Source organism: Stenella coeruleoalba (genome assembly GCF_951394435.1).
Source record: "Stenella coeruleoalba genome assembly, chromosome: 1".
NCBI classification, from domain to species: Eukaryota; Metazoa; Chordata; class Mammalia; order Artiodactyla; family Delphinidae; genus Stenella; species Stenella coeruleoalba.
In genome coordinates, this window is record NC_137169.1 from 49,213,074 (window position 1) to 49,230,568 (window position 17,495).

At 35.0% G+C, this 17,495-nt stretch overlaps 1 protein-coding gene across 5 annotated transcripts in view; it reads right to left on the reverse strand.

The window, feature by feature from the left end:
• The window catches only part of OMA1 (OMA1 zinc metallopeptidase), a 139,180-nt gene that overhangs the window by 103,193 nt on the left and 18,492 nt on the right, over nucleotides 1-17,495 (reverse strand). For all 5 annotated transcript variants that reach the window (XM_079922724.1, XM_079922722.1, XM_079922723.1 and 2 more), the window contains exon 7: nucleotides 16,787-16,861. In XM_079922724.1, coding sequence (XP_079778850.1) covers nucleotides 16,787-16,861 — 75 coding nt within the window. The remainder of the gene's footprint in view (nucleotides 1-16,786; nucleotides 16,862-17,495) is intronic.

Consider the following 17,495-nt stretch of genomic DNA (forward strand, 5'->3'; position numbering starts at 1 on the left):
GAAATTACAAAATAAACTCATTATGTAGAAATATAGAGGTAAATAGCAAAAAGAAGTTAAGGTGATTTTCACCTCTGGGGTATAAGGCAGGGGGCAGTGAAGGCTGTTATTTCCCATTATGAGTTTATAACACTAAATTACTTTCTATGCTATAATGAAATGTGGGCTACACAAATAGATACATATATTTTTTAAAGGGGAGTACGGTTAATAGTATCAAATGCTACTAAGGAGAAGAGCATGATAAACGTGGCAAAGTAAGCATGGGATACAATATACAGGTAGACAAGCAGACCTTGAGAAGTGTAACTGTGGTAGAGGGATAGCAAACTGGAGCATGGACTTTGAAATCAAACACACTCAAGTTAGAATCATGCCTTTACCATTTTGTACCTGAGAACAAGAAAGTAACATATCTGGGCTTCAGTTCCTTTAGTTACACAATAGAGGTAATGATAACAACTACTTCATGGAGTTACTGTAAGGCTTAAATTAGGCAATGCATATAAAATACTAAGCAAAGTACTGGAACATAGTAAGTATTAAACGGCAGATGACGGTGTTATTATCTAAAAAGGTGACAGAGTAAGCAGTAGTATAAATATAATACTTCAGGTTTTCATACTATTTCTCCCTTTGGCAGGAAAGAAATACTTTTATTCAGAGATTGCATTTTTATATACTAAGTGCTCCATAACAAAGATGTTAACTTATCAATATAAGATAACATCATATATTGAAGATGTTGAATTGAATATATATATTCATGACTTTACATCTGTAGCAATATCATATTCTCCTTTGAACTAAATAAACCGTAATACCAAAAGGTCACTAGTCCATAACACAATATTTAGTGTGCTTTAGAACATAAGATCATAGTTTCATCTATCAAGATATACTTTTAAAAAAATATATGGCTTGCATTTATAAATAATCAAAGGAATATCAATATTTCTTTAATAACTTCTCTAATTTCATTCCTCTTTTTTTTAATAAAACAGGAAATTTACCAAGTCACCTCAAAACACAAAACAGGCATTTGATTACTCAAAGTTGTAATTTCCAAATCTGCCTGGATATCAGAATCACTTGGCAGCTCCTAAACATTTTCAGATTCAGACCTTCATCATCTAGCTACTGAATCAGAACTGCCAACGGGGAGCCTAGAATATGTATTTTTAAAATATACTAATCAAAACATAATAAAAGGCCATCTGCAAAAGAAGAAATAAAGGAGCCAATGAAAATGAAGCATTATGTTCAACCTGACTGCTAAGCAAGAAAATTTAAGTCTTAAAAGCAATGAGATTTCATTTTTTATCCAAATTAACAAAAAGAGATTGAAAACAGTATTGAAGTGGGTATTAAAAAAAGGCATCCTGAGTTGTCACTGGTAAGATTTGCTATTAACATTTTGAAATAATTGGGAGTATCTTTTAAAATAAAAATTGAAATGCCAGTAATCCCACCCTATAGCTATTAAAGCCCAAGAAGCAGAAGGATATGTGTATAAGGTTGATGATTTCAGAATTATTTGCAATAAAAACAACCAAAAAAAAAGACCAATAAATAACCCAAAAGTTCATTAACAGATACCTAATTAAATGAGTTATCCAAATTACACAATATTAGGTAGCTATTCAAAAGACTAAGTTAGGGACTTCCTCGCCTAACAGTGATGAAGTCAAGTAGCTTATTATAGCAGACTGACGTTCCTGTCAGAAAAGATTAGAAAATCTGGATAAAATATAAATAATATTTGTTCAAAGGTATTGAAGAGTTACCAAGTCAACCAAGACTAGAAAAGACAAAATCCCAGAAAGAAGGAAAAGTCACTGAGGTGAGTCTGATCTTCTGTTTCACAATGTCATCCAGCAAATCTATTCAATTTTAAGCAGTGAAGAGCAAGAAACTGAGAATACAAGCAGAAATCAAACAGAAATCAAATGAAATACAAGCAGAAGCAGAAGGAGGTGACTAAGAGCTTTTGACTGTCTATCAGGGTTAGAGAGCCAAAATTTAGAAGTCAAGATTGACAAGGCAGCCAAATTTGAGAAGTCAATATTTGAAAGTATGAAGACAGAGGCAACACTTGATGCCAGTTCACCAAAGTAGCTGCACAGGGCACTTTTTTTTTTTTTTTTGCGGTACGTGGGCCTCTCACTGTTGTGGCCTCTCCCGCTGTGGAGCACAGGCTCCAGACGCGCAGGCTCAGTGGCCATGGCCCACGGGCCCAGCCGCTCCGCGGCATGTGGGGTCTTCTCGGACCGGGGCACGAACCCGCGTCCCCTGCATCGGCAGGCGGACTCTCAACCACTGTGCCACCAGGGAAGCCCCAGGGCACTTTTTAAAACAAAAAGTAGATGAAAAACTAAGTAAAGATTTCAACTGTCTTATGGCGCCATGAGAACAAAAACTGAAGTTCAGGAACCACTACAGAGAAGGAACTCAGTATATACTCCAAGCCTTCAATAGGCTTTGCTAGACAGTAATACCCTTATGAATGACGGTGAACTAGAGGTAAATTGAAACTTACAAAGACTCAGCTCAGGCTCTGACTGACTGAAGTGATCGGCTCTATAGTTGTCCACCAGACTACAAGGAGAATCCCCGATGACAGAAGAAATCACCACTCAGAGTCAACAGCACTGTTTATATAAAATGCCCAGTATTTAATAAAAAATAAGCAAGCATTAATTTCCAAAATACACAAACAGCTTATACAGCTCAATATCAAAAAAACACACAACCCAACCAAAAAATGGGCAGAAGATCTAAATAGACATTTCTCCAAAGAAGACATACAGATGGCCAAAATGCACATGAAAAGATGCTCAACATTGCTAATTATTAGAGAAATGCAAATCAAAACCACAATAAGGTACCACCTCACACTGGTCAGAATGTCCATCATCAAAAATTCCACAAATAATAAATGCTGGAGAGGATGTGGAGAAAAGGGAACCCTCCTACACTGTTGGTGGGAATGTAAAGTGGTGCAGTCACTATGGAGAACAGTATGGAGGTTCCTTTAACACTAAAAACAGAGTTACTATATGATTCAACAATCCCACTCCTGGGCATATATCCAGAGATAACTATAATTTGAAAAGATACATGCACCCCAATGTTCATAGCAGCACTATTTACAATAGCCAAGACGTGGAAGCAACCTAAATGCCCACCAGCAGATGAATGGATAAAGAAGATGTGGTGTATACACATACACACACACACACACACACGAATATTACTCAGCCATAAAAAAGAATGAAATAATGCCATTTGCAGCAACATGGATGGACCTATAGATTATCATACTCAGTGAAGTCAGACCAAGATAGACAAATATCATAGGATATCACTTATATATGGAATCTAAAAAAATGATACAAATGAACTTACTTACAAAACAGAAACAGACTCACAGACACAAACTTATGGTTACCAAAGGGGAGGGGGAGGGATAAATTAGGGATTTGGGATTAACGGACACACATTACTATACATATAATAGATAAGCAACAAGGATCTACTGTATAGCACAGGGAACTATACTAAGTATCTTGTAATAACTTATAATAGAAAAGAATCTGAAAGACAATACATATATTCCATAAATATACTTCATTAAAAAAAGACTTAATATAAAGTCATAATTAAAAACAAATAAGCAAGCATACCAAGAACAAGATCAAAGGCAAAAACACGCAACAGAAACAGATTCAGAGATAATAAAAATAAGTTAACAAACATGAATGCTTAAAGAAAATTGTGATTAACACATTCAAGGAAATATAAAGAAAATTATGACAAAATGGAGACTTTTAATTGAAATTTATAAAAGAGAATCAAATTAAAACTCTAGATGGAAAAATATAACTGAAATTTAAAACTCAAAAATGAGTTTAATGGCAGAATGAACACAGCTGAAAATAAGATCAGTTAACCACAAGACAGGAGTGGAAAACATACATTCTGAAATGTAGAGAGATAAGGACAGAAAATTTAAAAAAAAAATTCAAGAGACAAATGAAAGTATAAAAATCCCAAAGCTACAGGGGAAAAGAGAAAAATATTGCTTAAACAATATGTTAAAAAATAATGCCTGAGAATTTCCCAAACTAGTGAAAAATTATAAGCCACAGCAAGCCCAATAAATACAAAGAAAAGCACACCTAGACACACAAACGATAAAAAAGCAAAGACAAACAGAGAATTTTAGCAGTCATGGAAGAAAAAGACCCACTGCCTTCAAAGGAACAGAAAAAGACTGACAGCTGAAACCTGAACAGGAACAATAAGCTAGAGAAAATCGAAATGTCATCATTAACATACTCTAAGAAAATAACTGCCAATTAAAAATTTTATGCCCTGCAAAAATATTATTTTAGGAAAGGTGAAATTTTGACTAACGCAAGAAAAGGGAGGCAAACGTGAACCTTCCAGCAGATAACAATTATAAAAACGTGATTTAAAATAACTATTTAAAGATAATGGAAACTGTACAAAAACAGAAGCCAGAAGAGAATTTAATCTTGAAAAACTTCAACAGAAGAGATAAGACAAGAATTCTTGCTTTCTGGCCTGAAGGTGTTGCCCAGCTTCCACTGACAAAGCTACAGAAAGTGGCAACAGGCTCATCAGCCAAAGTGCCAGAGATCATAGTTCAGGGATGTTAAAGCAGTGAGAAACCTAAAGGGGGAATTCTGACAATGAGGGAACTACAAAAGGAATGAGAAACTCTGTGTCAACTCCACCCAAATCCCTGACTGGCATCTAAACTACATTTAAGGCAGGGAGATACAAGGACAGTGGGTGGGAGTTGTTGAAAAGCAAGCAAAGACCAGACACAAAGGGACTCTTGAAAAATAAAACTGTGGGGGCAAAATCTGTAAGTCTGCTGCCTTTTATCTTTCTTTCTTTCTTTCTTTTTTTTAAACTCAGTGTACTCCTCAACCATGAACAATTAGGATGACAAAAAGCTGAAGCCTTATGGGCTTCAAGTCATTAACAAAACTGGAAGCGAGGGCTTCCCTGGTGGCGCAGTGGTTGAGTGTCCACCTGACCATGCAGGGGACACGGGTTCATGGAGCGACTGGGCCCGTGAGCCATGGCCGCTGAGCCTGCGCGTCCGGAGCTTGTGCTCCACAACGGGAGAGGCCACAGCAGTGAGAGGTCCGCATACAACAACAACAACAACAACAACAACAACAAAAAACTGGAAGCGAGTAGCACAAATGGAAATTAAGAGGAAATCCTCAGAATCAAGAAAACAACATGAAGGGTGAACTACATCTTGGCTTAAATACATGATGACTGACAAATACACTATTGCAAAGTTTGTACATTTTGCCAGAAATTACTCACTATCAACCTGAAGTAGAGAGAGGGCAGACAGCAGAAGCAAGAAGAACTACAATCCTGAAGCCTGTGGAACAAAAACCACATTCACAGAAAGACAGACAAGATGAAAAGGTAGATGGCTATGTACCAGATGAAGGAAGAAGATAAAACCCCAGAAAATCAACTAAATGAAGTGGAGATAGGCAATCTTCCAGAAAAAGAATTCAGAATAATGATAGTGAAGATGACCCAGGACCTCCGAAAAAGAACGGAGACAAAGATCGAGAAGATGCAAGAAATGTTTAACAAAGACCTAGAAGAATTAAAGAATAAACAAACAGAGATGAACAATACAATAACTGAAATGAAAAATACACTAGAAGGAATCAATAGCAGAATAACTGAGGCAGAAGAAGGGATAAGTGACATGAAAGACAGAATGGTGGAATTCACTGCTGCGGAACAGAATAAAGAAAAAAGAAAGAAAAGAAATGAAGACAGCTAAGAGACCTCTGGGACAACATTAAATGCAACAACATTCGCATTATAGGGGTCCCAGAAGGAGAAGAGAGAGAGAAAAGGACCCGAGAAAATATTTGAAGAGATTATAGTCGAAAACTTCCGTAACATGGGAAAGGAAATAGCCACCCAAGTCCAGGAAGCGCAGTGAGTCCCATACAGGATAAACCCTAGAAGAAACACGCTGGGACACATAGCAATCAAATTGGCAAAAATTAAAGACAAAGAAAAATTATTGAAAGCAGCAAGGGAAAAATGACAAATAACATACAAGGGAACTCCCATAAGGTTAACAGCTGATTTCTCAGCAGAAACTCTACAAGCCAGAAGGGAGTGGCATGATATGCTTAAAGTGATGAAAGGGAAGAACCTATAACCAAGATTACTCTACCCAACAAGGATCTCACTCAGATTCGATGGAGAAATCAAAAGCTTTACAGACAAGCAAAAGCTAAGAGAATTCAGCACCACCGAACCAGCTCTACAACAAATGCAAAAGGAACTTCTCTAAGTGGGAAACACAAGACAAGAAAAGGACCTACAAAAACAAACCCAAAACAATTAAGAAAATAGTCACAGGAACATACATACCAACAATTACCTTAAATATGAACGGATTAAATGAACCAACCAAAAGACACAGGCTCACTGAATGGATACAAAAACAAGACCCCTATATATGCTGTGTACAAGAGACCCACTTCAGACCCAGGGACACATACAGACTGAAAATGAGGGGATGGAAAAAGATATTCCATGCAAATGGAAATCAAAAGAAAGCAGGAGTAGAAATATTCATATCAGATAAAATAGACTTTAAAATAAAGAATGTTACAAGAGACAAGGAAGGACACTACATAATGATCAAGGGTTCAATCCAAGAAGAAGATATAACAATTATAAATATATATGCACCCAACATAGGAGCACCTCAATACATAAAGCAACTGCTAACAGCTGTAAAAGAGGAAATCGACAGTAACACAATAAGAGTGGGGGACGTTAACACCTCACTTACACCAATGGACAGATCATCCAAAGTGAAAATAAATACGGAAACAGTAGCTTTAAATGACACAATAGACCACATAGATTTAAGCGATACTTATAGGACATTCCATCCAAAAACAGCAGATTACACTTTCTTCTCAAGTTCGCACAGACATTCTCCAGGATAGATCACATCTTGGGTCACAAATCAAGCCTCAGTAAATTTAACAAAATTGAAATCATATCAAGCATCTTTTCTAACCACAATGCTATGAGATTAGAAATCAATTACAGGGGAAAAAATGTAAAAAACACAAACACATGGAGGCTAAACAATATGTTACTAAATAACCAAGAGATCACTGAGGAAATCAAGGAGGAAATCAAAAAATACCTAGAGACAGATGACAATGAAAACACGATGATCCAAAACCTATGTGATGCAGGAAAAGCAGTTCTAAGAGGGAAGTTTACAGCTATACAAGCCTACCTCAAGAAACAAGAAAAATCTCAAATAAACAATCTAACCTTACACCTAAAGGAACTAGAGAAAGAAGAACAAACAAAACCCAAAGTTAGCAGAAGGAAAGAAATCATAAAGATCAGAGCAGAAATAAATGAAATAGAAACAAAGAAAACAGTGGCAAAGATCAATAAAACTAAAAGCTGGTTCCTTGAGAAGATAAATAAAATTGATAAACCATTAGCCAGACTCATCAAGAAAAAGGGAGAGGACTCAAATCAATAAAATTAGAAATGAAAAAGGAGAACTTACAACAGACACCGCAGAAATACAAAGCATCCTAAGAGACTACTACAAGCAACTCTATGCCAATAAAATGGACAAACTGGAAGAAATTGACAAATTCTTAGAAAGGTATAACCTTCCAAGACTGAACCAGGAAGAAATAGAAAATATGAACAGACCAATCACAAGTAATGAAATTGAAACTGTGATTAAAAATCTTCCAACAAACAAAAGTCCAGGACCAGATGGCTTCACAGGTGAATTCTATCAAACATTTACAGAAGAACTAACACCCATCCTTCTAAAACTCTCCCAAAAAATTGCAGAGGAAGGAACACTCCCAAACCCATTCTATGAGGCCACCATCACCCTGATACCAAAACAAGACAAAGATACTACAAAAAAGGAAAATTACAGGCCAAGATCACTGATGAATATAGATGCAAAACTCCTCAACAAAACACTAGCAAGCAGAATCCAACAACACATTTAAAGGATCATATACCATGATCAAGTGGGATTTATGCCAGGAATGCAAGGATTCTTCAATATACACAAATCAATCAATGTGATACACCATATTAACAACTGAAGAATAAAAACCATACGATCATCTCAATAGATTCAGAAAAAGCTTTTGACAAAATTCAACACCCATTTATGATAAAAACTCTCCAGAAAGTGGGCATAGAGGGAACCTACCTCAACTAATAAAGGCCATATATGACAAACCCACAGCAAACATCATTATCAACGGTGAAAAACTGAAAGCATTTCATCTAAGATCAGGAACAAGACATGGATGTCCACTCTCACCGCTATTATTCAACATAGTTTTGGAAGTCTTAGTCTCAGCAATCAGAGAAGAAAAAGAAATAAAAGGAATACAAATTGGAAAAGAAGAAGTGAAACGGTCACTGTTTGCAGACGACATGATACTATACACAGAGAATCCTAAAAATGACACCAGAAAACTACTAGAGCTAATCAATGAATTTGGTAAAGTTGCAGGATACAAAATTAATGCACAGAAATCTCTTGCATTCCTATACACTAATGATGAAAAATGTGAAACAGAAATTAAGGAAACACTCCCATTTACCATTGCAACAAAAAGAATAAAATACCTAGGAATAAACCTACCTAGGGAGACAAAAGACCTGTATGCAGAAAACTATAAGACACTGATGAAAGAAATTAAAGATGATACCAACAGATGGAGAGATATACCATGTTCTTGGACTGGAAGAATCAATATTGTGAAAATGACTATACTACCCAAAGCATTCTACAGATTCAATGCAATCCCTATCAAATTACCAATGGCATTTTTTTACGGAACTAGAAAAAGAAAATCTTAAAATTTGTATGGAGACACAAAAGACCCCAAATAGCCCAAGCATTTTTGAGGGAAAAAAATGGAGCTGAAGGAATCAGACTCCCTGACTTCAGACTATAATACAAAGCTACAGGAATCAAGACAATATGGTACTGGAACAAAAATAGAAACACAGATCAATGGAACAAGATAGAAAGCCCAGAGGTAAACCCACGCACCTATGGTCAACTAATCTATGACAAAGGAGGCAAGGATATACAATGGAGAAAAGAAAGTCTCTTCAATAAGTGGTACTGGGAAAACTGGACAGCTACATGTAAAAGAATGAAATTAGAACACTCCCTAACACCATACACAGAAATAAACTCAAAATGGATTAGGGACCTAAATGTAAGACTGGACACTATAAAACTTAGAGGAAAACAAAGGAAGTACACTCTGACATAAATTACAGCAAGATCTTTTTTGATCCACCTCCTAGAGTAATAGAAATAAAAATAAATGAATGGGACCTAATGAAACTTCAAAGCTTTTGCACAGCAAAGGAAACCATAAACAAGATGAAAAGACAACCCTCAGAATAGGAGAAAATATTTGCAAATGAATCAACGGACAAAGGATTAATCTCCAAAATATATAAACAGCTCATGCAGCTCAATATTAAAAGAACGAACAACCCAATACAAAAATGGGCAGAAGACCTAAATAGACATTTCTCCAAAGAAGACATACAGATGGCCAATAATCACATGAAAAGCTGCTCAATATCACTAATTATTAGAGAAATGCAAATCAAAACTACAACGAGGTATAACCTCACAGCAGTTAGAATGGGCTTCATCAGGAAATCTACAAACAAATGCTGGAAAGGATGTGGAGAAAAGGGAACCCTCTTGCACTGTTGGTGGGAATGTAAACTGATACAGCCACTATGGAGAACGGTATGCAGGTTCCTTAAAAAACTAAAAATAGAATTACCATATGATCCAGCAATCCCACTACTGGGCATATACCCAGAGAAACCACATTCAAAAAGACACATGCACCCCAATGTTCACTACAGCACTATTTACAATAGCCAGGTCATGGAAGCAACCTAAATGCCCATCGACAGAAGAATGCATAAAGAAGATGTGGTACATATATACAATGGAATATTACTCAGCCATAAAAAGGAACAAAATTGGGTCATTTGTTGAGACGTTGATGGATCTAGAGACTGTTATACAGAGTGAAGTAAGTCAGAAAGAGAAAAACAAATATCGTATATTAACACATATATGTGGAACCAGAAAAACAGTACAGATGAACCGGTTTGCAGGGCAGAAACTGAGACACAGATGTAGAGAACAAATGTATGGACACCAAGGGGGGAAAGCCGCAGGGGGTCGGGTGGTGTGATGAATTGGGCAATTGGGATTGACATGTATTCACTGATGCGTATAAAATTGATGACTAATAAGAACCTGCTGTATAAAAAAAAAAAAAAACCTGAAGTAGATTTCAAAGGTTAAAGATGCATATTGTAATCCCACAAGGAACCATTAAAAATAATGCAAAGTGTTATATCTAAAAAGCCAATGAAGAAGATATACTAAAAAGTATGATTAACTCAAAGAAGGAATAAAAGGAGGAACAGAGCAACCAAAAAAATAGATAAAAGAAATAGCAGTATGGCAGACCTAAATACAAGCATATCAATAATTACATTAAATATAAATTGACTATACACTTCAAACTAAAGGCATAGATTGTCAAACAACAAAAACGCAAGAACCTAGTTTATGCCATCTGTAAGAGATGCATTTTAAATACAAAAACTGAAAGAGTTCGAAAACAAATGGGCAGAAAAAGATATTCCAAGTGAACAATAACACCTAAGAAAGCTGGAGGGTCTATATTAATGTCAAGCAAAATAATGTCAAACAAAATTAATTCCAGGATATATGCCCAGGAGTAGGATTGCTGAATCATATGGTAATTCTATTTTTAGTTTTCTGAGGAACCTCAATACTGTTTTCCACACTGGCTGCACCAACTTACATTCCCACCAACAGTGTAGGAGGGTTCCTTTTTCTCCACACCCTCTCCAGCATTTATTATTTGTAGACTTTTTAACAATGGCCATTCTGACCAGCGTGAGGTGGTACCTCACTCTAGTTTTGATTTGTATTTCTCTAATAATTAGCAATGTTGAGCATCTTCTCATGTGCCTATTGGCCATCTGTATGTCTTCTTTGGAGAAATGTCTCTTTAGGTCTTCTGAGCATTTTTCGATTGGGGCATATATCTAGACAAAACTATAATTCAAAAACATACATGCACCCCTATGTTCATAGCAGCACTATTCACAATAGCCAAGACATGGAAACAACCTAAATGTCCATTGACAGATGACTGGATAAAGAAGAGGTGGTATATATATACAATGGAATAGTACTCAGCCATAAAAAAGAATGAAATAATGCCATTTGCAGCAACATGAATGCAACTAGAGGTTATCATACTAAGTGAAGTAAGTCAGAAAGAGAAAGACAAATACCATATGATTTCACTTATATGTGGAATCTAAAATGCGACACAAACCTATCTATGAAACAGAAACAGAAAAAGGGACATAGAGATTAGACTAGTGGTTGCCAAGGGGGAGGGAGGTGGGAGAGGGATTGTGAGTTTGGGATTAGCAGATGCAAATTGGTATGTACAGAATGGATAAACAGCAGGGTCCTACTGTGTAGCACAGGGAACTATATTCAATATCCTGTGATAAACCATAATGGAAAAGAACATGAAAAATAAGGGACTTCTCTGGTGGTGCAGTGGTTAAGACTGCACGTTGCCAATGCAGGGGGCCTGGGTTCGATCTCTGGTCAGGGAAGTAGATCCCACATGCATGCCACAACTAAGAGTTCGCATGCCACAACTAAGTAGCCCATGTGCCGCAAATAAGGAGCCTGCAGGTCACAACTAAGAGACAGCACAACCAAATAAATTAAAAAAAAAAAAAGAATATGGAGAAGAATGCATATATATCTATAACTGAGTCACTGCTGTACGGCAGTAATTAACACAACATTGTAATTCAACCATACTTCAATAAAAAATAAATTTAAAAAAATTAATGCCAAACAAAAAATACTTCAGAGTATCGCTAGAGACAAATAAAAAAATACTTCACAATAATCAACCAGTTCAATAAGAGGATAAAATAATCCCACATGTGTATGCACCTAATAGAGAGCTTCAAAATTCAGGAAGCAGAAACTAACAGAACTGAAAGAAAAAATAGACAAATCCACAGTCACGGTTAAAGATTTCAAAACTCCTTACTCAACAGCAAGTAGACAAAAAATCAGAAGGTATAGAAGATTTAATGACTCTCTAAACTACCTTAACTTAATTGATATTTATAGAGTATACACTCAGCAAATATTGAATACACATTTTTTCAAGTGATGGAACAGTCACCAAAATAGACCAAATGATACACCATAAAACAAGTCCCAACAGAGTTGAAAAAATTAAATTCTCACAGAGTATATTCTCTGACCATGAAATAATTAAGTAGAAATAAACGTTTAGACAAACTCCAAATACCTGGATATTAAATGACTCACTGCTGAACAACACATGGATGAAAGAAGAAATCACAATGGAAATTTTAGAAAATATTCTGACTTAACTGAAAATAAAAATACAACATATCAAAATCTGTGTAACTGAAAATAAAAATACAACATATCAAAATCTGTGTCTAGCTAAAACAATGCAGAGTGGGAAATTTAGAGCTTTAAATGCTATTCTAAATAAGAAGAAAGTCTAAACCAATGATCTAAGCACCTACATTATAAAACTAGAGAAAGAGTAAATTAAACACAAAGTGGAAAAATTAGATTTCATAAAAATTTTAAACTTTTATTGTTCAAAACACACTATAAAAAAATAAAGCAAGTCACAGAATAAGAGAAAATATTTGCACAAATATTTGACAAAGGACTTATATCCAGCATATGTATAAAGAACTCTTACAATGTAAGAATAAGAAGACAACTCAATTTAAAACTGAGTAAAATATCTAAAAAGACAGTTAACAAAAGAAGGTACATGAATGGCCAGTACACACATAAACATATCCTCCACAGCATTAGTCATTAAGAAATACAAATTAAAAATATAAACAGACTAAAAACATCCAAAATACAGCAAGGACGAGAAAACAACTATGTGTTACTTATAAGAGGCACACACATAAGAACACAGAAAACTTGAAAATAAAAGAATGGAGTAAGATATGACAGGCAAGCACTAACCAAAAGAAAGCTGTCACGACAATACTAATAAAGGAAAAAGAGAACTGCAGGCGAGAAGCATTACTAGAGCCCAAGAGGGATTACATATTGATAAAAGGATCAAGCTACCAGTAAACTCTAACAATCCTATATGAGTATGCTAAAAATAGTATTAAAACATAAAAAGTAAAAATTAATAGGACTAAAAGGAAAAACAGAAAAATTCAGAATCACGAGAGACTAACCTCTCTTGGTAACTAGAAAAAAAAAAAAGCAGAGAAAAAAATTCAGCAAGGATATAGATGATCTGAAACAACAGATTTAACAAACTTGACAAAATGGACATACGTAGAACACTGCATCCACAATGGCAGAATCCACTTTCAAGTGCATACCTTTTTAACAAACTTGGTAACATGCTGAGCCATAAAGCAAAACTGAACAAATTTTAAAGAATTCACCATTCAGTATATTCTCCCATCAGACTGTAATTAAGCTAGACATCAAAAACAAAAGGTAAATGTTTAGAAATCAAGGAATGTTTAGAAACTAAGGAAACCAACAAATGTTTAGAAACTAAGGAATATACTTCTAAATGACCCATGGGTCAAAGAAGAAATTACAATGAAAACAAGAATATATTTTAAACTGAAAAAAAGCAAAAACATATCAACACTTGCAATATGACGAGATATTCTGAAAAGAAAACGGCTAGGCATAAATGTATACATTAGAAAAGAAAATGACAAATCAATGACTTAAGTATCTATCTAAAGAAGTCAGGAAGAACAGCGGATAAAGCTCAAAGCAGAAGGAAATAATAAAGATAACAACAGTAACTGAAACAATAGAAAACAAACATAGAATAGAGAAAATAAGCAAAGCCAAAACACCTTTTTGAAAAGATTAATGAATGTAATAAAATCTAGCAAAGAGACAAAGCATGTATCACCAATACTAGGAACAAAGGGGACATTTTAAAACTATATCTGTAGAATGCAGGAATCCTTGAGACATTAAAGATATAAGAAGAGTATATCAAAACAACTTTATACCAATAATACTGAAAGTTTAAACAAAACCTAAGTTCCTAGAAAAACAAAACTTATGAAAACTGATATAAAAATCTGAATAGTTTTACATCTATTAAAGAGTAGTTACACATCTATTGAATCCATAATTAAATACCCTTCCACAAAGAAATGTGTAGGCCCATATGGCTTTATCCAAACATTGAAAAAATAAATATCACTATTCTTACACAAACTCTTACAAACAAGAAGGAACACCACCCAACGCATTTTATGAGACCAGCATAATGTTGATACCAAAACCTGACAAGACATTACAAGAAAATTCCAAGCTACTACCTCCTATGAACACAGAAACATTCTAAACTAAACATTAGCAGACCAACTCCAGCAATACATTAAAAGGTTAATATAATTGACAAAATTGGTCTATTTCAAAAATAAAAAATTGTCATTTTTTAAACAAAAAAAATTATTGTAATTTGCCACATTAACAGATTAAAGGAGAAAAACTATAAAATCATCAAGAAGTGCAGAAAAGCCATTTGAAAAACTTAATATTCATAATTTTTAAAAATCTCTTAGCATATTAGAAATAGACGGGAAACTCTTATCTGACAAAAGTCAGGTTTTAAAAAAGCTTACAACAAACATCAGAATTAATGGTGAAATATTGAATACTTTTCCACTAAGATCATGAAGAAACAAAGGTGTCCACCATCAACACTGTGCTGAAGTTTCTGGCCATTGCAATTAGGTAAAAAAAAAAAAAGGAAGTATACAGAATGGAAAGGAAGCAATAAAGCTGTTATTATTCCCAGACAACATAACTATGTATATGTAAAAATCTAAAAGAATCTACACACTATTAGAATTAAGTGAATTTATTTAATAGGGTTGCTGGATACAAAGTCAATGATAAAAACAAACTGTATTTCTATATATAGGTAAATTTGTTTTTTCAATGACATTGTTTATAACATCAAAAATGTCAAACACTAAGCAATAAATCTAACAAAAGATGTATAAGTCCTACACACACAAAAAAATTTCAAAGCATCACTGAAAGAAATTAAAGAACATCTAAACAAATGGACAAATACACCATCCATGGATTGGAAGACTCAATACTGTTGACACTAGTCAGCTGTCCCCATATTGATCTATATTTGAGGCACACAATTCCCATCAAAATCCCAGGCATGGTTTTGTACAGGTATGTGATTTAACAAGCTGATTCTGAAATTTATATGAAAAAGCAAAGGACCAAGAATAGCCAAGTCAATATTGCAGAACAACATTGGAGGACAGAAATCAAGACATCAAGATATCAGATATCGAGACTTATTACACAGCTACAATGACAATGTGGTATTGGCTCAAAGACAAATAACAGGCCAATGGAATACAACAGGGAGTCCAGAAACAGACTTACATATAGCCTCCCACATAAATGACAAAGAGACACTGAAGTATAGTGGAGAAAAGATAAACTCTTCAATAAATAGTGCTGAGTCTATTAGATATCCACATGAGAAAAAAATTATCTTGACCTCCTCCTTATATTTAATAAAACAATAAAACTTCTTGGAAATAAAACAGGAACAATTTACTGAAAAAAGCAAAGATTTCTTAATCAGAACACAGAATGCACTTACCTAGAGGGAAAATTTCAGACTGTAGTACATTAAAATTAGGAAATTCTTGATAGAGCCAATCTGTGGCCCATCATTTGGGAACCTCTTAATCTATGCAGTCTGATAATTCACTTAATTCTACTTATGTAACATTCAAAGAACACTGCTTTTGTGAATGACTAATATCTTGATTTATGAAATTAAATCCACAAAACTCATAATGAGAAATTCAGATAATAGTAATTTTCAATAGTTAGGACTTTTAATAACTACTGAAAACTCAACAAAGAATCAAATACAATTTGAATTTAATATGTGAAGTGGCACTGTTTTCATTCATTTTTAAAAATACAGTTTTACTTTTAATGCTAAATCCTACTAATAATATGCAGTTATCACAGGTGATTAAAAACAGCAGCCAGGCATGAAGTGCCCTGTTAGGTAGATATGAACAAAGCCAACGTAAACCAGAGTAAAGGCCCAGAGCTGCTCTCTGTGGCTAGCAAAAAGAAGCCATCTGCTGCAACAAAAATAGTCTGAAAGATACAGAGTAATAAGCCTGCTCTTCTATCGTTTATTTAAATGGTGAAAATTCAGGTTGCTTAGCCAGGAATACAGCTACAGTAAGGTAAACCTTTCTCCAAGTGGGGAAAAACAGCTACACATCATCTTACTTACTCAAAAAGCCTCCTTAGATCAGCAAACTAAGGGAAAGGAATAAAATAAAGATAGCAAAGAGGGCACAGACTTAAAAAGGTATTAATGAAAAATTATATATAGCCCAACCTTCATTCTATGCCCATGCCAAACCTCATTAAGATGACACACATTTATCTTTTACTATGTGAAGGACACTGTGTATTCTCAACTACTAAATATTTTACCTTTGCAGCAAGTTGTAGTCCAATTTTGTCAGCTTCAGCCTCCAGTGTTCTACTATATGGTCTATCAAACATAAACTAAGAAGAAATAAGAAAGAAAAGTTCCATTAAGGCTATTTCATAACAAAAGGAGCAAAAAATGAGATTTTAAAAATTAATTTCATGAAGTACGTAGGATATAGCTTTTATGCTCTTCATGATAAACATTTAAAGAACACCATGGTATAAAACAAAGTGCAGCCTTTATTTCCTCCATCAGAGATTTTTTTTTTTTTTTTTTTTTGCGGTATGCGGGCCTCTCACCATTGTGGCCTCTCCCGTTGCGGAGCACAGGCTCCAGACGCGCAGGCTCAGCGGCCATGGCTCACGGGCCCAGCCGCTCCGCGGCATGTGGGATCTTCCCGGACCGGGGCACGAACCCGTGTCCCCTGCATCGGCAGGCAGACTCTCAACCACCGCGCCACCAGGGATGCCCAGAGATTAATATTTTTAAAACATGGAAAGAATAGGAAAAAACCATGCCTGCAAACTTTTGGAGAATCCACAGTATCATACAGTGGACTTGTATTTTTCCAATTATAATCTCTACTTACTATGTAGAGGATTCCCTAAGAAAGCTTATTGATGCAGGATTTTTAATATGACGAAGGAACATTGTGATCTTGCAGTTTTAAAAGAAAATTGAAAAACTATAGCTATATAATAGCCAGTG